This window comes from Gymnoscopelus microlampas (genome assembly GCF_963454915.1).
Source record: "Gymnoscopelus microlampas genome assembly, chromosome: 23".
Taxonomy (NCBI): domain Eukaryota; kingdom Metazoa; phylum Chordata; class Actinopteri; order Myctophiformes; family Myctophidae; genus Gymnoscopelus; species Gymnoscopelus microlampas.
This window is the reverse complement of record NC_139960.1, coordinates 2,590,894-2,615,996: the sequence shown is the minus strand read 5'-3', so window position 1 is coordinate 2,615,996 and position 25,103 is coordinate 2,590,894. Positions and strand designations below refer to the sequence as shown.

Below are 25,103 nucleotides of genomic sequence, written 5' to 3'. Positions count from 1 at the left end.
TTTTAACGCAAGTGAATGGGTTTTTTTGACAAACTTTAGACTAGATTTTCTTACTGTAATAAAAATTGTCATAAATTCTATATGCTTCCAGTCGCTAGTTTAAAGTCTCCTTTCAATCATCAGGATATGCGTTTTGCTAAATTATGGTCCTATTTGTTTTAAAATTGACGATAAAGTATAGGCTATTCTCTAGGAGGGACGGGATGATTTGATTGACAAGCTACACAACCAATAGCATTCATTCCCCGCCCCCGCTCTTGATTGACAAGCTACCCAACCAATAATGGTCTGGTCTCATTCTGCAGGATATGACGCGATATTGAAAGATGGCGGACCTACAGTCTTGGAACAATCGGCTTCATTTTCGGTCTGTAGAAAGCAGCGGAGTGGCTTTGTCCATCTCATTTATACAGTCTTATGTGTGTGTCATATGAAATGTGAGCTTACCATAATCACAGTAATCCTTAATCATACGCAATGGATTTTGAAGAGACATTAGACAAACTCCTGTCACAGCACTGCAGAGGGGAGGTGTGTGTGTGTGTGTGTGTGTGTGAGTCTGTGTCAAGCTGGCACTCGTTGATGCTCGTTAATGTTACATCAAGGCAACTATGCTTCTGCACAGTCAAATAAACCTACTAATCTATACTATCAAAGCCACAGATGTTTTTACAAGCGACCCTCTCTAGATATTTTGTTCAAGTTGTTCATAACTAGGCTACACTTGGTCCAGATGACAAGAATATGACTATGATTTAAGTGGAATTCATATTATATTTGTTATTAGTGTCATATGTCTTCTGAAAAAGGGGGTTTAAAGGTTTTTTTTTTTGTTGAAAAAAAAAAATATATATATTGCGATGTCCCGCAAAACGGGTTCACCTGTCCCTCAATGGGCCTGTTTGGAGGTGGTCACCCTATACTTCCAATTCCACTCGTTTACCCTGTATTCTGTATGAGTTCTCTCTCCTGATTGGATAAAATTGGTATCCAGACCTGAAGATGTATTTTCTGTTCATTGAAGGGCTGGATAGACACGGAGACCCTTGTTACTGAACAAACAGTCTTTAGCAATGAGTACTATCAGAATATAAAGCTATTTAACACTCATTTTAACAATAATACAGACATCTTACCCTACCTTTAACCCATTGAGACCTGAAGCCGGTTCTACATGTCTCCTAAATCTCAACAGTTTTCTGAAAAACGTATGTTTCTATATCAGTGGTGCTCAATCGCTTTCATGTCAAGGACCCCCAGAATGATATGTATTTGACCGCGGACCCCCATCAAAATATTTTCTTCCAGGGACCCCCCAGAAGCAAAGATATGAGTTAAAAATGTTCTCTTTAAAAATATATATATTCAAAGATTTGCACACATTTTCACGATTTTTCAAAAATAGCAGATCTACAAGCTCATAGCGTGGCACTCGGTGCCGCGCTATGAGCTTGTAGATCTGCTATTTTTGAATAGCCCAAAGTGTAAAATAATGCTTTCTTAGCTCAAATCTAAAAATGACACAGTTCCAGGTCTCTATGGGTTAAGAATAGTTCAAAGAATAAAATGACTTGTCTCAACGGGGTATGGAAAAATGTGCATCAGTACACTTGACTGTTGTTATTATGTAGATCTCCCTAAAAAGAATCTATCAGATGACTGCAGCTGATTCAGAACACTGCTGCTCAAGTCCCAGTAGTGGAAAAGTACTCACATCTTTTACTTTAGTAAAAGCATCAATACTGCATCATACAAATACTCTGTTACAAGTAAAATTCCGGAATTCGAAACGTACTTGAGTAAAAGTACAAAAGTATCAAAATGTACTTAAGACCTCTACATGTAACAGAGTACGATCTACATTGCAGTAGTGATACTTTTACTTAAAGGGCAAGACCACTTTGGTAGAGGTTTGGGTTGTGTAGTTACCTTGCCATGATGTAACTCCAAAGGTGGTCAAGAAATAAAAAATAATTGCTGCATTGATTAGAAATTGATAATTCAAAATATGCTCCTCATTGACTTACATTGTACAGTAAAACAGCTCTCAAAGTCACTCTTTTAGCATGTAAACGAATGTAAACAAAGTCGATTCAGACAATATAGAACATCACCAAACCCAGTACTGTTTTTTTTTTTTTATAAAAATGTTAACTTACTGTTGATTTAGCTATTTTTATTAGAAAGAAAACCTGGACTGGATCGGCAGATCCGGATCCGGATCTTCAAATAGTAAAATCACCAGGAAGTTGACATTTTTATTAAAAAAATAAACAGTACTGGGTTTGGTGATGTTCTATATTGTCTGAATCAGCTTAGTTTGTGTTCGTTTATGGGCTAAAATAGTGACTTTGAGAGCTGTTTCAGTGTACAATGTAAGTCAATGGGGAGCATATTTTTAATTATCAATTTCTAATTAATGGAGCAATTATTTTCAATTTCTTGTCCACCTTTGGAGTTAGATCATGGCAAGGTAACTACATAAACCAAACCTCTACCAAAGTGGTCTTGCCCTTTAAGTAAAACATTTTAGTACTTTTTCCACCACAGATAGACAGACAGACAGACAGACAGACAGACAGACAGACAGACAGACAGACAGACAGACAGACAGACAGGCAGGCAGGCAGGCAGGCAGGCAGGCAGGCAGACAGACAGACAGACAGACAGACAGACAGACAGACAGACAGACAGACAGACAGACAGACAGACAGACAGACAGACAGACAGACAGACAGACAGACAGACAGACAGACAGACAGACAGACAGACAGACAGATAGATAGACAGACAGACAGATAGATAGATAGATAGATAGATACATAGATCTATAGTAAATGAACTGTGACACTGCTGTGCTCATCAGAGCAATTAGCAGGAGTGTGGTTTGTGAATGAAGCCAATCTGTAGCGATTATAAAAACATTAATACAGAACATTCAGAGTGAATTTCAGCTGAGCCAGCCCTCATTAAGTTGTCATGACCTCAGTGCTCTTGGGTTATATAACTCTCATAGTTCTCATGTGCACATAAGCGTGTGTAAGCTGTGATTAGGCTACGTTTGAGAGGACAGACATGCCTACAGTTGATACATATGTGACCCGGGCCCAGAGAAAGGTTCCTCGCGGGGGGAGCGATAGAGAATTCTTGTAAATGAAGAAGATATGTGCACGCACGCGCACACACGCAAACGCACGCACGCACATACACGCACACACACACACACACACGCACGCACGCACACGCACACGCACACGCACGCACACACGCACACACGCACGCACACGCACACACGCACGCGCACACATTAACCACTTCAGCCCTGTATACATTTTAGCAAATTGAAAATAGCCAATGTACAAGCTCACAATGCGGCGCATCGAGCTTGTAGATTTGTTATTTTCAAAAGATTTTTATACACATTGAAAACTTGAAATGGGACATTCTGCATAATGTGTACTTTTACTTTTGGTACTTTAAGTACATTTTGATGCCAATACTTTTGTACTTTTACTCAAGTACATTTTGAATTCCGGACTTTTACTTGCAACAGGGCATTTCATTGCAGTATTGAAACTTTTACTTAAGTAAAACAATTGAATACTTGTTCCACGCACGCACGCGCACACGCACGCGCACACACACACACGCACACACACATACACACACACACACACACACGATTTGCAATTTAAAAAAATTGCAAAGGTCCAACTACGATGTGACAGAATTGTTAAATCTGTCTGTGGGCTGTATGAACCAATGAAAATGATTCATTATTAATTAATATTACTAAATAATCTAAGTTTTTACATTTCCTGAATAGTAACAGCTTTGCACATGCAGGTTTTCCACCCGACATTGACGATATAATATAATACAGATTATTTGCAATGACAAACTGAAGGTCAATTGCATCTGCTTCCCACATCTCTATGATTGCACGCTATCACACATGCACACAGCCGTGCACGCACATGCACGCAGTTACCGTTAAGCCCTTACACTTGATTACTAGCATGAAGAGAATAAAGTATCATCATTAGTGCAACTTTTTTAATCCAGTCAAAATAAATGCACACGTATGCACGCGCACACACGCACGCGCACACGCACACACACACACGCACACACCCACACCCACACACGCACGCGCACACGCACGCGCACGCGCACACTGCAAAACATCACACGCAAGAAAAATAGGTGTAAGTGAAATTGTAAGGAAGGGGACTCTTCCATCTGTCACCACATAGTCTAGCGGTCTGTTATATTCAAGGCCTTATTTGACTGTCTTGTAATTAGTCTCCCGAGACACCACTGTTTACTCACAGTTTTTAAAAAAAAAATCTAAAATAAACTTTTTGTGATCAAGAGTTATATGGAAACCAAATACATGCCTTGTATGTTGTCATAACTTGCTGCGCTATAGCCTCGGTTGGACAATGCTAACATGAAGAGTTTAAATACTGATGCCTCTAGGATCAACGCACGGGAATGAATAATGGATCGATTAACTCAAAAAAGAGGATGTTAGAGTTAAAAATGACTTTAACGTATTAACCCTTTAAGACCTGGAACTGTGTCATTTTTAGATTTGAGCTAAAAAGCATTATTTTACACTTTGGGCTATTCAAAAATAGCAGATATACAAGCTCGTAGCGCGGCACCGAGTGCCGCGCTACGAGCTTGTAGATCTGCTATTTTTGAAAAATCGTGAAAATGTGTGCAAATCTTTGAATATATATATTTTTAAAGCGAACATTTTTAACTCAAATTTTTGCTTCTGGGGGTCCCTGGAACAAAATATTTTGATGGGGGTCCGCGGCCAAATACATATAATTTTGGGGGTCCTTGACATGAAAAAGATTGAGCACCACTGATATAGAAACATACGTTTTTCAGAAAACTGTTGAGATTTAGGAGACATGTAGAATCGGCTTCAGGTCTCAATGGGTTAAACATGACAACATGATTCGACCAAGAACTGTCCTCATCATCAGGGTAAGAACTGATGAAGACCTTGAAGATCCTGGTCAAAACATGTTGGCATTTTATATACACTAAAGTTAGTTTTAACTTTACATCCTCCCCTCCACTTTTTGGAGTGCTCGGATCTCTTCTTCTTTTTGAATGTAAAATCGCTTAGAAAGGAAGGACAAATGGCTCAAAAGACCGTCAGTGGCAATGGTGGAAGAAGTACTCACTTTTGTATTACTTGAGTAAAAGTATCAATGCCACAAGTAAAAGTACTGGGTTAAAAATGTACTTGCATAAAAGTTCAAAAGTATTGGCGTCGAAATATACTTAAAGTAGCAAAACTAAAAGTACTTATTATGCAGAATGCCTAATTACTCAGAATTTAAAAATGTGTAAACATATTTTGAAAATAGCAGAGGGCTTGTAGATCAGTTATTTTCAAATAGCCATAATATAGGTCTGAAGTGGCTTATGTATGTTTTGTAATAATCAAAATCTACAAAGTAACTAAGTTTTCAAATAGTTGTAGAGCAGTAAAGGTATTTGCCGTTGAGATGTAGTGGAGTAGTGGTAAAAGTATGAAACTGGAGTAGTCTACAGTACATAGTACTTTTCACCAATGGTCAGTGGGCTGTTATCGATCGAGCCCCCAGACATCAATATTAGTTTCTTTCCACCACAAGAAACCATTTTGATACGTATGTCACTTCAAACCGTTTTTCTTTTAAAAAAAAACATCAGGCAGTGAGGCATGACAGTCTGACAACTTTGCAACCTGGATCAGTGACAGCAAGCTAACAGCGTGTACGTATACGGTTCACTATCCCACACATTAAATCTAAATTAATCAGTCTCTGAGGGCTACCAACCATCAACCTGATTTTATAATTCATCTCTACCTGGCTTATTGGACAAATTAATTTACTAGAAAAATAATTAAATGTAGCATAGCAAAATGTTTTAAATAAGTCTCCCCCCAGGGCTTATATATATCTAGCATAAAGAAAGAGCAAAGATTCCCTTATTAAAAACAGTCCGATTAATAACTGGCTTTCATGTCATTTTCTCCCTCTACACAGTAAACCCCATTCAGTTTACTTTTGCTTAAAACACATGAACGTAGCATCCCTATTGCATTGCGACACGTTGTGAGCTTGTAGATCTGTTATTTTCAAAGGATTTTTGTACATGTTATATACATTTTATATACTATATATACTTTTGTACATTTGTATAAACTTGTGAAATGGGACCTTCTACATAATGAGTACTTTTACTTTTGGTACTTTAAGTACATGTTGATGCCAATACTTTGGTACTTTTACTCAAGTACATTTAGAATTCTGGACTTTTACTTGTAACAGAGTATTTCTATATCGCAGTATTGATACTTTTACTACTTACTTAAGTAAAGTATTTTTTTCCCACCACTGGCTGTATGGCTTGGAAACATTGGCAGTGACGAAAAGACGGGAGGCCGGAGCTGGAGGTGGCAGAATTGAGGATGCTATACGATTCTCATTAGGAGTGACAAGGAGGGACAAGATCACAAATGAGTACATTACAGGATCGACCAAGGTTAGAAGGTTTGGATAGAGCAAGAGAGGCGAGGTTGAGAGGGTTTGGACATGTGAAAAGGAGGGATGAGGGGTATACATTGATCAGAGATGGATGCTAAAAGATGGAACTGCCAGGTAAGAGGAGAAGAGGAAGGGGGAGGCTCGCGGATGCGGTGAGAGACGACATGCAGGTGGCAGGAGTCACCGAGGAAGACGCAGAGAACAGAAGCAGATGGAAACAGTCAAACAGATGATCGGCTGTGGGGACCCCCGATGGGAATTAGCCAGTGGTGGAAAAAAATGTTTTTCCACCACTGGCACGGGGTGCCGTGATTTTCAGTGATTTTTCCCGCCCTAAAACATAATCATCAGGTATTATGGTTATACTAGGAGGACGTTTTTTTCAAAAAAGTGTACAGAAAGTGTTAAAATTATGTTTTTATGTGGACACGCCTCCAGTTCATTAAGTATACCTGGTTCTCACCTTAGCACCTCCTCCACCACCTTAGCACCACCCACCTGTCCTAGTCCCTCCTCCTCCTCATGCCCACACCTGCTGTGTTATGATAATGGGGGGAGGGTATATTTTTACTACGTCACTAAAGCGCTGTTTCTCTATTGGAACGTTTGACCCTCAAGGTTTCAGCCTCCAGGTAGAAACTCAAAATAGTCAGAGAAGACATAAAACACAATAAAAACACCACTAGGGGGCTTAATGACGTTCTATCAACCTCGACATAGACACATGAAAAACAGAAAAAGTGCAAAACCATGGCACCACCTCTTTAAGTAAAAGTATCAATACTGCAATGTAGATATACTCTGTTACAAGTGAAAGTCCGGAATACAAAATGTACTAAAAAGTACAAAAAGTATTGGCCTCAAAATGCCAAAAAGTACCTAAAGTAAAAGTACTCATTATGCAGAATATCCCATTTCACAAGTTCAAAATGTATAAAAAACATATGTTGAAAATAGCCGATCTACAAGTTCACAATGCGTCGCGACGCATTGTGAACTTGTAGATCGTCAATGGCTCCGTACATGGAGTGAAAAAGCGAAAAAGCAAAGCGAAAAAGCGCCTTTTAATTATTCGGAACGAGTCCGAATTTTGCGTATATTCGCTATATTCGCCGGTATGTAAGGACCTTAAAAGTGCAGCCTCTGAGATGTAGTGGAGTAGAAGTAAAAGTATAGAAAATAGGAAATAGGCTACTCCAGTAAAATCTCAAAATTTTGACTGGGAAAATAGCAGAACCTCAACATGCGTACCAACGCGTTGTAGATCAGCTATTTTCACTGTTTGATGTAAAACTAAGTAAGTATACAGTACACTGCATGCAGGCTAAGTGTTTCAAAGTGTAATACAATACGTGTGCGACACATTGCCCTCTTGTTCTAGTCCCTCTCTGTGTAATTCAGTGTTAATCAATAGTCCTGGTAGACCTTCTGTTTTTTGGAAACAACCCAAGGTTGAGATAAAGGAACTCCCTCTCCGCTGTAAAACTCACGCAGCATGTGCCAACCCCCGCCCCCCCCCCCGCCCCGCCTGCACTCGGTTTTTCATTCAAGAAGTTTAACCCATTGAGACCTGAAGCCGATTCTACATGTCTCCTAAATCTCAGCAGTTTCCTGAAAAAAGTTTGTTTCTATATCAGTGGTGCTCACACTTTTTCGTGTCAAGGACCCCCAAAATGAATATGTATTTGGCCCCCATCAAAATATCTTGTTCCAGGGACCCCCCAAAAGCAAAGATTTGAGTTAAAAATGTTCGCTTTCAAAAATATACATATTCAAAGATTTGCACACATTTTCCACGATTTTTCAAAAATAGCAGATCTACAAGCTCGTATATCAAGCTTGTATATCTGCTATTTTTGATTTAGCTAAAATCTAAAAATGACACAGTTCCAGGTCTTAATGGGTTAAAAGTGTCCCCGGAGAAAGGAACAGAACGGAGCTCATGTCCTCATTGTCCTGCCCTGACACCACTACCCCAAAGCACCCCCCCCCCCCCCCCCCCCCCCCATTGAACAGAATGGAATCAAAGCGTGCTTTCAAAAGCTTGTTAGGAGCCGTCATTGGCAGCACGTTTAAGCCGTGGTGATTTGCAGCCGTACCAGACATGACTGTTCTTTACTGGGCAAAATGATTTCTGCACGCATGTACAGTTCCCCCGGCGGTGAGTACATTTACTTGAGTACTGTTGTGATTGAGTACTTTTTTGAGTATCTGTACTTTACTTGAGTATCTGTATATTTTTGGATACTTATACGACTTTCACTCACCTGCATGTCTAGGAAGGGGAAGAGTAGGCTACATTATGAATTAACCACTTGAGCCCCATTTCAAAGTGAAAAAAGGCAAGATCGAATTGAACATTTATGTTTTAGGAGAACATTTGTCTTACATGACAGTATCTATGAATGAAAGCAAATGTATTTCATCTCATTTCCTGGAAAACTCAACATGCACTCAAGGAATTCCAGACAATAAAATCACATTTGAAATATAATAGATCAGTGCTCCTCCAACATTTCCTTTCCCCAGCACCCAAACTTAGCAAAATACATTATGAATTAACCCATTAAGACCTGGAACTGTGTCATTTTTAGATTTGAGCTAAAAAGCATTATTTTACACTTTGGCTATTTTTGAAAAATCTTGAAAATATGTGCAAATCTTTGAATACATATATTTTTAAAGCGAACATTTTAACTCAAATCTTTGCTTCTGGGGGTCCCCGGAACAAAATATTTTGATGGGGGTCCGCGGCCAAATACATAATCATTTTGGGGGTCCTTGACATGAAAAAGTTTGAGCACCACCGATATGGAAACATTTTTCAGAAAACTGTTGGGATTTAGGAGACATGAAGAATCGGCTTCAGGTCTTAATGGGTTAAAGTGGCACAAACTGTTTTTTGATGTACTTTTGTCCAATCTGTATGGTAGTGCACTGTATGTTAATACAATATAACTTATACAATTGGGGTGGTTGTATTTTGTCTCCCTGCTCTTCTATTGACTCATTTAGATCGTGTCAAATGTCACGTCTCATCCGACATGAATTTTTACCTGATGGTCAAGATTCAATTTATCCCCTGAGCAAGCAGGCAGGCTCTTTTAGCTCAACGGTAAAAAAAATGAAGGACTTGCGCAGGAAACCTGGTTCAAATCCAGGGTAGAAGAGGAAAGTTACATAGTGCCCCTTTAACCCATTAAGAACTGGAACTGTGTCATTTTTAGATTTGAGCTAAAAAGCATTATTTTACACTTTGGGCTATTTTTTAAAATTCGTGAAAATGTGTGCAAATCTTTGAATATATATATTTTTAAAGCAAACATTTTAACTCAAATCTTTGCTTCTGGGGGGTCCCTGGAACAAAATATTTTGATGGGGGTCCACGTCCAAATAAATATAATTTTGGGGGTCCTTGACATGTAAAATATTGAGCACCACTGATATAGAAACATACATTTTTCAGAATACTGTTGAGATTTAGGAGACATGTAGAATCGGCTTCAGGTCTCAAGTTTAGACCTATTCTAAAACAGTGACAATAGCGGATCTACCAGGTCACAATGTGTCACGATGCCACGCGTTGTACTTTGAACCATTTCCTAACAGGTTTTTTCTTCCTCTTCTTCTTTTGTGGAATTATAATTTTTTCTTCTGAAATTCTTTTGAAAGATGTTTCTGAAGCGCGTATCATATCAACCAGGTCCTGCCCAACCAGTGTTGATTTTGACAGCACGTTTTGATTTAGTTTTAGTCATAATCTTTTGAATAAAGTTCCATTTAGTTTCAGTCATATTTTAGTCATCTGAAATGTTTCCCTGTTGGTCTAGTTTTAGTCGACTAGATATCATAAGATTTTAGTCGACTAAATCTACAGTTGATTTAGTCGACTCAAATGTATTTTGGCGCGGTGCCTTGATGGCGTCTTAAAGGCTGATTTTACACTTGGTTGCATGCTGAAAATAGCCGATCTACAAGCTCACAACGCGTCACACTGAGCTTGTAGATCTGCTATTTTCAGAGTCTTTTAGTTCTACTGGATCTCTTCTCCACTAGTTCCCTCACTAACATTTTAGTCTAGTTTCTGTTTGTTGACAAAATTGTCAACATATTTGTCTTAGTTTTAGTCATCATAGCTTATTTTTTGTTTCAATTAAGTTTTCGTCAGTGAAATAAGGTAGTCGAGGAACATTTTTGGGCATAGTTTTAGTCGGCGAAATCAACACTGTGCCCAACCCTCTGGCGTCTGCCATTTTGTTTTAAAATACAAAATGACTATCCTTTTCGGTCATGGGTGTTATGGCCAGCTTTGAAGGACCACTTCATCCATTTTCATATAATTGGTCCTCACTAATGCTCAATATAAGATGGTACCATTTGCATAGAGCCTATACAGATGTGCCACTTCAAAACTTCACACGTTACTGTTCTTTCCCTGAAAGTCCCCTGAAAAGGCATGTTTTCCTCCCTGTTCTGCCCTTAAAAACGCACTGTTTTTCCCCTGAAAAGAAGTTGTCACTACACACCCCCGTTTTTCCCTTCAACAGACATCCATATACATGAGAACAAAAGAATGGGTGTCAGACTCATTGTGAGGCGAAAGGTGATTTGAAGAGGTCCTTGACCAGTTGCTCAAATGAATTAGCATCATAAAAGCAGTGATCATCAAAATAATTCACCATTTTAAATGCCCTTCTTTGTCCCTCTTATTGCCCTGGGAATCCCCTGAAAGTTTACTGTCTTGCCGATGGCAGGACATGTGAAGTTTTGAAATGGCACATCTGTACATGAAGGTAGGTTGATAATGGGCACGTGGTCCTTTAAGTCCTGCTTCAATATTCTGTTTGCTGTGGATATAAGTCAAACCAACCCTGAATACCTTTCATGAGGAGATTTCGTTTGATCATAAACAGCATCCTCTGTCCTGCATGTCATATACCATCTATATCTATCTATCTGTATCTTATTTTATACATAGAGTCAAACCATATTACATATATAGACTATATCTTATTTTATACATAGAGTCATGTCATATACCATATTAGATTTATCTCTTATTTCATACATAGAAGTGGCAGTGGCTCAGGAGGTAGAACGACTGTTTGTGAACCTTTCTCTCCTCTCCCTCTCTTCTTTCCTCCTTTCTCTCATCTCCTCCTCTCCCTATCTCCCTAGCTCTCTCTCCACCTCTCCTCTCTCTCCTCCTCTCTCGTTATCTCTCCACCCGTCCGTGTCGTCTCCGTTTCATTCTCTCTCTCTCTCTCTCTCTCTCTCTCTCTCTCTCTCTCTCTCTCTCTCTCTCTCTCTCTCTCTCTCTCTCTCTCTCTCTCTCTCTCTCTCTCTCTCTCTCCGCGTGCGATGATGGATGGAGCGATCAACGGTCGGTTGCCACGGTAATTTGATGGATGGCTTGGCAAATGGCGCGAGGGTATGATAACATGCTAAAACACACACGCGCACACACACACACACACACACACACACACACACACACACACACACACACACACACACACACACACACACACACACACACACACACACACACACACACACACACACACACACACACACACACACACACACACACACTTAATCTTGTGATAGCATATTTGCAGTGGTGTAAAGTCACTAAGTACATTTACTCAAGTACTGTACTTAAGTATAATTTTGAGGTACTTTTACTTTACTGGAGTATTTCCAATGTTCAATACTTCTACTTCTACTCCACTACATTTTAGAGGCAAATATTATACGTTTACTCCACTACAATTATTTGAAAACGTTAGTTACTAGTTACTTTGCGGATATAAATTATTACATTATGAAACACACACTAACCACTTTAGCCCTATTTTATACATAGGCTATTTGAAAATATCAGATCTACAAGCTCACAACGTGTCAAATTGTGAGCTTGTACTGTACATCTGATAACATTTCAAACATTTTAGTACTTTTACTTTTGGTACTTTAAGTACATTTTGATACCAATACTTTTTCCACCACTGACACACACACACACACACACGCACATCTTGTGATAGCATATTTGAGAGGACATACATTGGACTCCGTTTAGTCCTTCCTCTGAAACAGGAGTAGCAACAGTTAATCAAACTAATCAATTTAATAAAATATATATATATATTGATAACCGCTTTTGGGTAAAAATAAATCAAATCAAAATAAAAAAAACTGCTAAAATAGGTGATTTAGCAGCTCACGCCGTGTCACCACGTGACGCGTTGTGAGCTTGTAGATCAGCTTACTTTCTTTCTTATTATTAAAACATAATAATAATTAAGTATATTGAAAATATCCAGCTGTTTTTGTTCCTTTTGTCGTGACACTGTAGTAGACTAAGTAGGCCATTAATTTATGAAAAACACATAAAAAGTATAAATATATATAAAACACAGGGTTTTATTTGTGAAGGACACACACACACACACACACACACACACACACACACACACACACACACACACACACACACACACACACACACACACACACACACACACACACACACACACTCACACACACTCGTAGCTCACACACACACACACACACACACACACACACACACACACTCGTAGCTCACACACACACACACACACACACACACGTTACAAGGTGAAGGATGACGATAACAAATGGCCTCGTTAAAGGCGGTCGTTAAAGGAGGATTTCGCTAAATTATCTATTAGCAACAAGGAGACAGGGTCACCGACCGCAACTAACAAGACCGACTTCCTTCCTGTGTGGTCTCCATGAACTTCCTGTGTGTGTCTGTGTGTCTGTGTGCGTGTGCGTGTTCATGCGTGTGTAGAGTATAATGTAGAGGACATTTTAGCTGTAAAATAAAGGAAAAAACTTCAACAGCTATAAATAATACTTATATCGTTGCCGTAGGGCACAAACCTTGTATCTCCATATTTAAACAGTTAATGGTTTGTTGAAAATGAATGCCCTACTCCAGTGGTTCTCAATCTGTGGGTTGGGACCCCCAGGGGGATCCCAACATGATTTTGGGGGGGGTCCCCAGATGACAGTGAAGTGACAATTTAAGGACTTTTAAGACCTTGTTAATACCAAAAAAAAGAAAAAGACAAATTACTCCATGAACAGTAATCAACAAACGACAGTATACCCCTGATCATTTTGATAGGATTGGATGGCTTAGGGTTGAGGACAGAGTACAGCAACTTGCTATGGGCCAGGTCTTCAAGATACACCACAACATTGGGATCCCCCTGTATTTGTCAAAATACTTCCAAAATGTTAATGAAGTCCATGATCACAATACCAGAGGCAGCTCCACAAACCTTGTCCAACCCTTTTTTGGCTCAACAAAGGGAAGTAAGTCGTTCTCATGCTATTCATCAAAAATGTGGAACGCCCTACCAAAAGGAGTGAAGGAGTGTAAAACCCTACTCTCTTTCAAAACTGCCCTAAAGATACACCTTCAGGAGGCTGCAATTGGAAAATGGCCCCTGTCTAAGTCCTAACCTAACCTACCCCCCCCCCCCTCTCTCCTTCTTCTTTTGTACATATTTCTCACTCTTCATACCAGTAACCTGTAAACTGATTGTATGACATTCTATAGTAGTTGTGTATATCTGTCTGTCTCTTATATGTCATCATGATTTGTGTGCATGGGGAACTCATTTGACACAAGCTCAGTGCTTTTATGAGTCTTCCAGTTTAGTAGACCTTGTATTGTGAATTTGTACTTCCATGTACTGATGTTCTCATGTCTTACTAAATAAAGTACATCAATCAATCAATCAAAGGTCAAACATTGGCCAAATTGCAATCATTGTGAAAATAGCCGGTTTACAAGCTTACAAGAGTTTGTAGATCTACTATTTTCACAATATTTATCTGTGCAACCGAGTCAAACTACATTCTAAGTGCTTGTCAGGGTGGGGGGGGTCCCCAAATATGATTATATTGGGGGATCACAGCCTGAAAAGGTTGAGAACCACTGCCCTGCTCCATCATATAAGAGTGTCTTATACATATAAATACTATACTCATGCACAGTTTTGAGGTATTTTTACTTTACTGGAGTATTTCCAATTTTCAGTTTGTTCTACTCCACGACACCTCAGAGTTTTATACCTAAGCTATTTGAAAATAGCCGATCTACAAGCTTGCGACGCGTTGTGAGCTTGTAGATCTGCTATTTTCACACATTTTAGTACTTTTACTTTTGGTACTTAAAGTGCATTTTGATACTAATAGTTTTGTACTTTTAAATAAAGTACATTTTGAATGCCAGACTTTCACTTGTAACAGAGTACTTCTACATTGCAGTATTGATACTTTTACTTAAAGTAAACCATTTGAGTACTTTTTCCACCGCTGGTGGAAACTGCAGATCAAATTTCAAATTAAGCGTTCTAAATTTACAGTGTGAGTTTTAATATGCATGGGATGACTGCTCCTTTCAAAATAATAAATAAACTGTTTTCATCATTTAAATGAAAATGGCAAAATGGTACTGCTACGTGTGTGTGTGTGTGTGTGTGTGTGTGTGTGTGTGTGTGTGTGTGTGTGTGTGTGTGTGTGGGGGGGGGGGGGGGGGGGGTGCACGAGTGCATGCGTGCGTGTTTGCGTGTGTGTGCGTGTTGTCCTTGTCCTGACAGAGCAGATGAATGAGTCATAATTACGCAGATAGAAAGATGATTGGAGGAGAGGACACACAAGGTCAAGTAGCTGTGTGTGTGTGTGTGTGTGTGTGTGTGTGTGTGTGTGTGTGTGTGTGTGTGTGTGTGTGTGTGTGTGTGCGTGCGTGCGTGCGTGCGTGCGTGCGTGCGTGCGTGCGTGCGTGCGTGCGTGCGTGCGTGCGTGCGTGCGTGCGTGCGTGCGTGCGTGCGTGCGTGCTTTGCCTGCGTGTGTGTGTAGGACAGTGACAGAGATAAGATTGAGACAAAGTGAAACGTGACAACCTATAACAGCTACAGTATGGCAGAGGACATTACAACGCTTGCATACACACTCAAACTCTAAACCCACACACGCATGCACACGCACACGCACACACACACACACACACACACACACACACACACACACACACACACACACACACACACACACTCTGTGTGTTATAATAACATCATTGTGTGTGTGTGTGTGTGTGTGTGTGTGTGTGTGTGTGTGTGTGTGTGTGTGTGTGTGTGTGTGTGTGTGTGTGTGTGTGTGTGTGTGTGTGTGTGTGTGTGTGTGTGTGTGTGTGTGTGTGTGTGAAATTATGAATTTATACAAGGATGAGCACCAATCATTTGAACAGCCTATAATGCACCCAGCATTATAGAATATTCATAGCTCAGGCATACTGTAGCGCACACAGAACTATACACCAATCCACAGAGCGCTGCCCTGCGCGCAGCCATTGCTGCGGTGTCAACGTTACGCGGACGCGACACCACAGTGGTGGAATGAACTTCCCACTGAAGTCAGGACAGAGTCACTGCCCATCTTTCGCCGCAGGCTGAAAACCCACCTCTTCAGGAAACACTACCCTTCCTCTTTGCCTGGCCTACTTGTTGTTAACTCGTTGTACGAACTCTTGTTTTAGTTTTGTATTGTTTTATTGGATTGTTTAGTCGATACACTTATTTGTCTGAGCTCGTGCTCATTTGATTTTGCTATTTTGTCTCATCTGTTTAAGAAAGTAGGTAGCTGATATATTGCACTTTTACCTTAGCGCTAGGTATACTCTTGGTTGCTTGTTTTTTTGCAGGAAATGCACTTAAGACTTCTGGTGATTAGTAGTTTTCGTTCCCTACCTATGTTGAATGCACTTATTGTAAGTCGCTTTGGATAAAAGCGTCTGCTAAATGACTGTAATGTAATGTAATGTAATGCAGCAATGGCCGCCTACAGGTAGCGCGTCTGTGGATTCGTCTATAGGGTTGCCGGTGTCTGCCGGAAATAGCAGATCTACAAGCTCACATCCTGCTAACAGCTACAGGTGCCAGACGAGTCCTCATGGATCTACACACCACCAACAGCCTCAATAACAACATTAACAACAACCCTGGACTGGACTAAAACTCAAGGGGAAACTTGAATGTCTTCCCTTTTACTGACCAATGTGTCTCAGACTCATTCCTTAGCTTTCACACTTTTAGAGCATAATATGGACATACCTAGACGGTTTTTGTTCACTCACTGAAACACTGTCACACATCTTGAATGGCTGTTATTCATAAAAAGGAATGTACTGTACATAGCACGTCATGGCACAATAGTAGAACTCATGGCGAAGGACATATCAAAGGATTCATGCATCTTCAGTGAGTGCCTCCTCTTCTAAGTGAGAATGTACACATATTCCATCCATGTTTCATCTTGGTGATAACCCAGACATCTTTGAGAGCGAATAGGCTCTATGCACAGCAGCCATATTGGACAGAAATTGGGCCCCTTCCTTGCTTCCTTCACATGTGTTACCAATGACACTAATGAAGGCTCTGTTCCATTTAGTGTAGCACAGTGGTTCTCAAACTTTTTAATTTCAAGGAACCCCATAACTCTGAGTGTACAAATGGAACCAAATGGACCCGGGAGGGTCCATTTGGTTCCATGTGTACACTCTCTGAGTTACACCCTCTCAAGGAACCATGAGGGTCCCTGGACCACACTTTGAGACCCACTAGTATTTCTAGTGAGCCAACATGCACAATATCAGCACCCTGAAACAGAGCCTTCATTAGTATCATTGGTAACACCTGTGAAGGAAGTAAGAAGAGGCCCAATTTTTCTCCAAAATGGCTGCTGTGCATAGAGCCTATACACCAGATTTTGTTGTGGTTGATGAAGAGTCCAGAGAAGTGTCTGTGTTATAGAGACAGCCTGCACCTTTGACCCTAGCTTAGAAGAAGCCTTTATGACCAAGGTCATTAAATACAAAGCACTTTTAAACCATCTCTAGTCTATTTGTTTTTATATCTTAGAGTTGGTGAATGTAACCTTCACTGTACCTTTAATATTTGTGTTCTAGTACGCTCTCCTTTATGAGGATATGAATACATTGTTGAAATGTGTGCGTGCCTGCGTGTGTGCAGTGCTGAAAAGTAACTAGGTAGCCTACATTTACTCAAGTACTTAAGCACAATTTTGAGGTATTTTTTTCTTTACTGGAGTTATTTCCAATTTTCAATACTTTTACTTCTACTCCACTACATCTCTGAGACAAATAGTGTACTTTTACTCCACTACAATTATTTGAAAACATGAGTTACTTTGTAGAAATAAATTGTTATATCATAAAACACACATTATAACCACTTTAGCCCTATTTTATACATAGGCTATTTGAAAATAGCCGATCTACAAGCTCACAACGCGGCGCATCGCGACGCGTTGTGAGCTTGTAGATCTGCTATTTTCAAAAATGTCAGTACTTTTACTTGTGGAACTTTAATTATATTTTCATGCCAGTATACTTTTACTCAAGTGCATTTTGAATTCCGGACTTTTACTTGTAACAGAGCGCGTCTACGTGGCAGTATTGCTACTTTTACTTAAGCAAAATATCTGAGTACTTCTTCCACCACTGCGTGCGTGCGTGTGTGTGTGTGTGTGCCTGTGTGTGTGTGTGTGTGTGTATGACACTCACAGCAACTCCGGAGTCGGTGTGCGTCTCTTTGTATGTGAAGTTACACACGGCCCAGGCCAGGTAGTACGTGGACATGCGAGGCGTCCGCGCAAAGTGATCGGTCACCCAGCCATCCTCGTCGACCGGCGAGGAGCTGCGGACGGGCATGTTGGACAGGGAGATGTAGTCTGACTGGTGGCGCAAGGAGAGGGAGAAGGTGGCCTTGTAGACGGGCTCGTCGAAGCAGGGAAACGCTTTCCTGGCATGAACCGGACTGAACTGGGTCACCGCCAAGTACCTGAAGACACAAAGAGAGAAGAGAAGAGAAGAGAAGAGAAGAGAAGAGAAGAGAAGAGAAGAGAAGAGAAGAGAAGAGAAGAGAAGAGAAGAGAAGAGAAGAGAAGAGAAGAACTGTCATCGCTGTCAGGTGGAACATTTCCAAAACTGTTAGAAATGGGGTAAAAATAATCTGTGTTCCAATGGATTCAGTGTTGTTGTTATTTAGTCACAAGCTCTTGTTAATACGTTTCATTGCTTCATTATTCACCCCCCCCCCCCCCCCCCCCCCCCACACACACACACACACACACACACACACACAAACTTAACCACTTTAACTTAAACAAAATAAATACATACAGATGTGCCACTTCAAAACTTCACATGTCCTGCCATCGCCAAGACAGTACATTTTCAGGGGATTCCCAGGGCAATAAGAGGGACAAAGAAGGGCATTTAAAATGATGAATTATTTTGATGATCACTGCTTTTATGATGCTAATTAATTTGAGCAACTCTTCAAATCACCTTTCACCTCATAATGAGTCTGACACCTTCTCAACACACATTTTTTTGTTCTCATGCATATGGGTGTCTGTTGAAGGGAAAAACGGGGGGGTTTAGTGACAACTTCTTTTCAGGGGCAAAACAGTGCAATTTTAAGGGCAGAACAGGGAGGAAAACATGCCTTTTCAGGCCACTTTCAGGGAAAGAAGAGTAACGTGTGAAGTTTTGAAGTGGCACATCTGTAATAACAGTATAGGCTACAAATCTACAAGCTCATTTTCAAGATGGCACATATTCCCTCCCAGTTTATGGGCATTTTAAACTCCCGCCATCTTGAGAATGATGCCTTTCCTGGAGTTTGATTTTCCCCCAAAAATGTTATTTAGCAAGGGTTGGGTACCGAAATACGGTTCCAAGTAGGAACCGATAAAGAAATGGTCGGTACCGGCGGGTACCCATGCATAAAAAATATGTAATTTCGGTTCTGCATATCGGTTCCTAGATGCGCTAAAAGCCGCTCAAACAAAGGCGTTTAGAGGTCCTACACAAACAGCACAATCTGCGCAAAAATCACAAATCCGGTAAAACACCTATGTATGGAGATGTATACATCAGTAGCGTCTCTCTGTATGGAGGAGTAGAGCTGCTGCTTCTCTCCGGGCGCACTCAGCCCAGCCTCATTCCTCCCGCATCATGTGTGTGTGTGCGTGCGTGCGTGCGTGCGTGTGTGTGTCTTTCAAAAATGAAACTGACTTCTTCAAAAGGAAGGAATGGCAGACCTACTGTATATTAATGCATTTTGGCTGTGTGTGCAATAATGCAACTGCAGACATTATAATGCCTTTTGCTAGGCTATTCAATATTTGTTTTAATTTCTTGAATATGGCAGGGTAATGTTTTGAGGCATATTGTATTTTATTACTACACAATAGTAAATCAATAATTCTACACAATAAATAAATATGTTTTAAATAACTGATCTCAATATGGACCCATTATAGTTATGATAAGTTTTGCCATAATCATGTAGCTCTACAACAGAGGCACAGCCATGGCAGCAATGGTACAAAAAAACGTTAAAAAAATGTATATATATATTTTCTAAATTAATAATTTCCGGCTATTCGGTTTTCGGCCAAGTGTTTCCTGTATTCGGTATTCGGTTTCGGCCAAGAATTTTCCATTCGGTGCATCTCTATTAAATAAACATTTTACCTTATTTTTTTACCATTTTGGAACCGAAATATGGAACCGATAGGAACCGGATCCGATAAGCAGAACCGGAACCGGACTCGTAAAATATTGGATTCATTGCAAACAGACCACAAGGGGGCAAGCCCAATCAGTTTGCGATGGTTTTTGGAAACCTTATACCCATACCTAACACCATGCACGATTTTTATTAATTTCCTCCCAGCTATGCTTTCTGTTCCCAGAAAGGTGTTTTTGGTGAAAACAAGCTATATTCAACTGCCAATAACAAAAGGACAGAACATGGCAGAAACACACTTTTTTTCATGATGAAAGTAGAGACTCTCTTCTTTCTTTTGAGATAGTTGGTGTTTACATGTCATAGAACAAAATATTCTGTTGGTCAGAATGCTCAAAAACGCTGGCAACTACAGACTGTTCTAGAGAAACCGTGGCAGTGAATGAGTTAAGTAATCAAAAGTACACATTACAAAGTACATTTTACTTTCATCAATGCATTGTTGTATTAAAATATAAAAAAATCCCCCAAATTCCTCATAGAAAAAAATATATAATAATAGTGAAAATAGCAGATCTAACAAGCTCGCTGCACTTAGAGCTGCTATCTTCACTATATTTGACATCAAGTGGTTAATTATTAATGTACGTTTTTCCTTCCTAGAAATGTAGTGGAGTCAAAAGTATAGTGTTTGTCTTTGAAATGTAGTGGAGTGAAAGTAATAAGTATCCAAAAATACAAATACAAGTAGGCCTATATGCAGTACGAAAGATTTTCTGAAGTACAGTAGGCTACTCAAGTAAATGTACTTTTCTAGCACTGAAAACCATCAGACCAAATAGAATCAGATTCTAGCCCAGAGATGAAAATACAAAAACAACAATAAATCTTGATTTACTGTCATGATAGATGGCATTAAGTGATTTACTGTCATGATGGCGCTAAGTGGAAGAAGAAAGAACTTATCAACCTGCACTTAAACCCTATACTTGGTTAGTGGGGTCCCTCAGGGCTCTATGCTAGTAGCTGTTTTGTAGTCGTTTTTTTGTAGCTCTTCTACATTCTGATGGTACTCATTGCTATAGAGTGTTTGTTCAGTAACAGGAGTCTCTCTCTCCCTCTCTCCCGCTCTCTTTTTATTAAACAGAAAATTCATTTTCGGGTCGGGATACCAATTGTATCCAATCAGGATAGATAGCTAAGTCATGATACAGATTAAACAAGTGTAATTGGAAGTGATGACACAAAGAAATGAGCAGACAAAATGGGAACTGGAACACTATAAAAAAAAAAGAAGCTGATGAATGGGTACTCTCTCCTGATTGGCTGAAATTGTGTCACCTACCTGAAAATGTATTTTCTGTTCATTATAAAGAGGTGGAGAGACAGAGAGACTCCTGTTACTGAACAAACACTCTATAGCAATGAGTACTATCAGAATATAGAGCTTTAACATTTTAACAAAAAAAACGTTTTTTAACCAAGAATTATCGCTTACCCTACCTTTAAATATCTTGAAAATAGCCGATCGACAAGCTCACAACGTGTAGATGTGCTATTTTCTGTGAAAGTTTTCCGCAGAAAAGGCTGGGGTTTAAGTGGTTAAAAACTGGAGGAGTAGAGGAGGACATTTTATTTTATTTGAGAAAAGTGCAGAGAAAATGAGGATGAAAGGAGAAAAGATGAAAAAAGAGTGAAGGATGGAGAGAAGGTGAACAGAGGTAGAGATAGAAAATGAAAAGAGAGATCAGGGACAGAGAGAGAGAGAGTTGGGGAGGAGGGAGGTACAGTAACTCAGTGAAAGAATAAATGGTAAAAAAAAATACAAATAATGATAACAGAGAGAAACTAGAGAATCATAGAGGTAGACAGAAAAGAGAATTGAATTCATGATCTCCTTTATAGACCCACAAAAAACACAAACCAGAATGAATTGGGTTTTTTTTTTTTACAAAAACAATCTATAGATACACTCATTCTCTGTAAAGCAAAAAAACAAAAAAAAAGCTAAATAGAGATAGATGCACCTAGACTTTAAGCCAGAGGTGGGCAACTTTGAGGATGGAGAGGGCCACTATATTTACACACTCACTCCAGAGGGCCACTATATTTACACACTCACTCCAGAGGGCCACATTGCATATACTGTCGGGGCAGACACCTCGTATCTCCGCACTTTAACTTTTCCCGTAAATGAATGCCGCACTTCGCCATTCTATGTCACACAAAAGTCAAAAGATACTGTGTTCTATGAGTTAAAGAAGGGAAACATACGTCCCCCTTTCACCACTCTACCCTAACAAAATACAAATCTTGTGGATGTAATTTAGCTAGACTTGGCTGGATGCCATTGGCACAGAATACCTGTGTAATTGTATACCACACGTTGCCTTTAACTAGTTTCACTGGCATACAGCCATTGAGGGATATTCATTTTGTCCCCCATTTATTTGTTATGCCTTCATTTGATTTAACTGAAATTAACATAATTTATATTCAGTGGTGGAAGTTTCAGAATGTATTTTAATGTTAGACAGTATTTATCTCTTCAGCTGTCCTCTAAAATAAATGAAGGGCACTCAGGTGGTGCAGGGGTAAAGTACTTGGCCACCACTGTGGAGTCTAGGGGTTCTAATACACGGCAGTGCATCCGGCTTGGTTGAGCGTCTATCTAACACAATTGGCCCGTGTTTGGGGGAGGGAGCGGAGCCTGTCTGCCTGTCTGCCTGTCTGCCTGTCAATGTTGCAGTGGTGTAAAGTAACTACTGTAAGTACATGTACTCAAGTACTGTACTTAAGTACACTTTTGAGGATTTTTTTCTTTTCCCATTTTCAATTACATTACATTACATTACATTACATTACATTACAGTCATTTAGCAGACGCTTTTATCCAAAGCGACTTACAATAAGTGCATTCAACATAGGTAGGGAATGAAACTACTAATCACCAGATGTCTTAAGTGCATTCTCTTCTAAAACAAGCAACTAAGAGTATACCTAGCGCTAAGGTAAAAGTGCAATATATCAGCTACCTGCTTTCTTAAACAGATGAGACAGAATAGGAAAATCTAATGAGCAAGAGATGAAAGAAATAAGTGCATCGAATAAACAAGATCCAATAAAACAAGAGTTCGTACAACTAGTTAACAAGTAGGCAAGGCAAAGAGGAAGGGTAGTGTTTCCTGAAGAGGTGGGTTTTCAGCCTGCGGCGAAAGATGGGCAGTGACTCTGCTGTCCTGACATCAGTGGGGAGTTCATTCCACCACTGTGGGGCCAAAACAACAAAAAGTCGCGACCGTGTAGATCCGCCAGAAGGACCAGTGACCGACGAGGTAACCAGTCGCCCCGTGGCGGCAGACCGAAGTGGTCGGGCAGGGGTGTAAGACCATCGACCATAGCCCGGAGGTAAGAAGGAGCTGTTCCTTTCACTGCCCTATAGGCTAGCACCAGGGTTTTAAACTGGAATGCGATGCGACGCATTGTGGGCTTGTAGATCTGCTATTTTCAAAAGATGTTTATACATTTTGAACTTGTGAAATTGGACATTCTGCACAATGATCTCTTTTACAAGTATTACTTAAGTATTAAATACTTAAGTATTGATACCAATACTTTTGCTCAAGTACATTTTGACTATACCTTACTTTTGCTTGTAACAGAGTATTTCTACACTGCAGTATTAATACTGTTACATTAAGTAAACAATTGGAGCACTTTCTCCATCCACTGCATTGTTGAATGGGAGGAGTGGGACGGAGGCGCTATACGTCCTCGCGGTGGGGGCTCCTCACGGCAGGGGGGTGAGTAGCGTATAACAGCATTGGCAATGGCAACACAGACATGCGTAGGGAGGAATTAATTAACCCATTAAGACCTGAGGCCGCTTCTAAACATTTTCAAAATCCTAAAAAAAAAAAATCGAAAAAAATAATTTTCACGATTTTTCAAAAATAGCAGATCTACAAGCTCATAGCGCGGCACTCGGTGCCGTGCTATGAGCTTGTATATCTGCTATTTTTGAATAGCCTAAAGTGACAGAGATGCGTTCCAGGTCTTAATGGGTTAATTGGCATAACGACTAAATTGGGTTTAAAAAAAGGGTAAACCTATATAATTGCCAACGCTACATTTAGAAAGACAAAAGAAAATCTTGAAATCACTGTTTGCAGCTCTTTCTGAGTGGGCAGGATGGTGAGCCAGCCAATCGTAGCTCATTCAAACACAAAGCCAACCGCATTCAAGGGGACACCCTCCCGTTTCTATGGCGACATGGTGGACACTCGACCGGGAGCAGGATGTGACATCATCACCCAAATGTATACAGAGAGAAAACACACGGCATCATGGGATACGATGGAACCGAATGATCATGTATGGGTGTCGAGATAAAAGACAAGACATTCTGTCTCTCTCTTTCCCTTCTATTTGAATGAAATGAAAGAACAAGTTACTGTGTAGGTCAGGAATCTCTCGCGCACACACGCACACGCACACACCCACACACACACACACACACGCGCACGCGCACACGCACACGCACACGCACACACACGCACACGCACACACACACACACGCGCGCACGCGCACGCGCACGCGCACGCGCACACGCACACGCACACACACACACACACACACACACACACACACACACACACACACACACACACCTAATTAGTATTCAGAACAACAGTGTCACTGAAGGCAAAACTGTTGAGTCAGGGGGTTGTATTACACACAGGGGGGTGTGTGTGTGTGTGTGTGTGTGTGTGTGTGTGTGTGTGTGTGTGTGTGTGTGTGTGTGTGTGTGTGCAGAGGGATTGCTATTTATAGAGAGATTATGATCTATAGCCTAACAGAGAGAGAACTACACGTTGTTCCTACTTTCTGAAGTGTCTGCATGAGTTTGCATGAGTGTTGTGATTT

General features: G+C 40.3%; 1 protein-coding gene across 1 annotated transcript in view; it reads right to left on the bottom strand.

Moving 5' to 3' along the window:
* LOC311040063 (thyrotropin-releasing hormone-degrading ectoenzyme-like) overlaps positions 1 to 25,103 on the bottom strand; it is a 239,238-nt gene that overhangs the window by 167,981 nt on the left and 46,154 nt on the right. Inside the window, exon 5 of the mRNA XM_084050135.1 lies at positions 18,202 to 18,478. Within this exon, the coding sequence (XP_083906261.1) occupies positions 18,202 to 18,478 (277 nt within the window). The remainder of the gene's footprint in view (positions 1 to 18,201; positions 18,479 to 25,103) is intronic.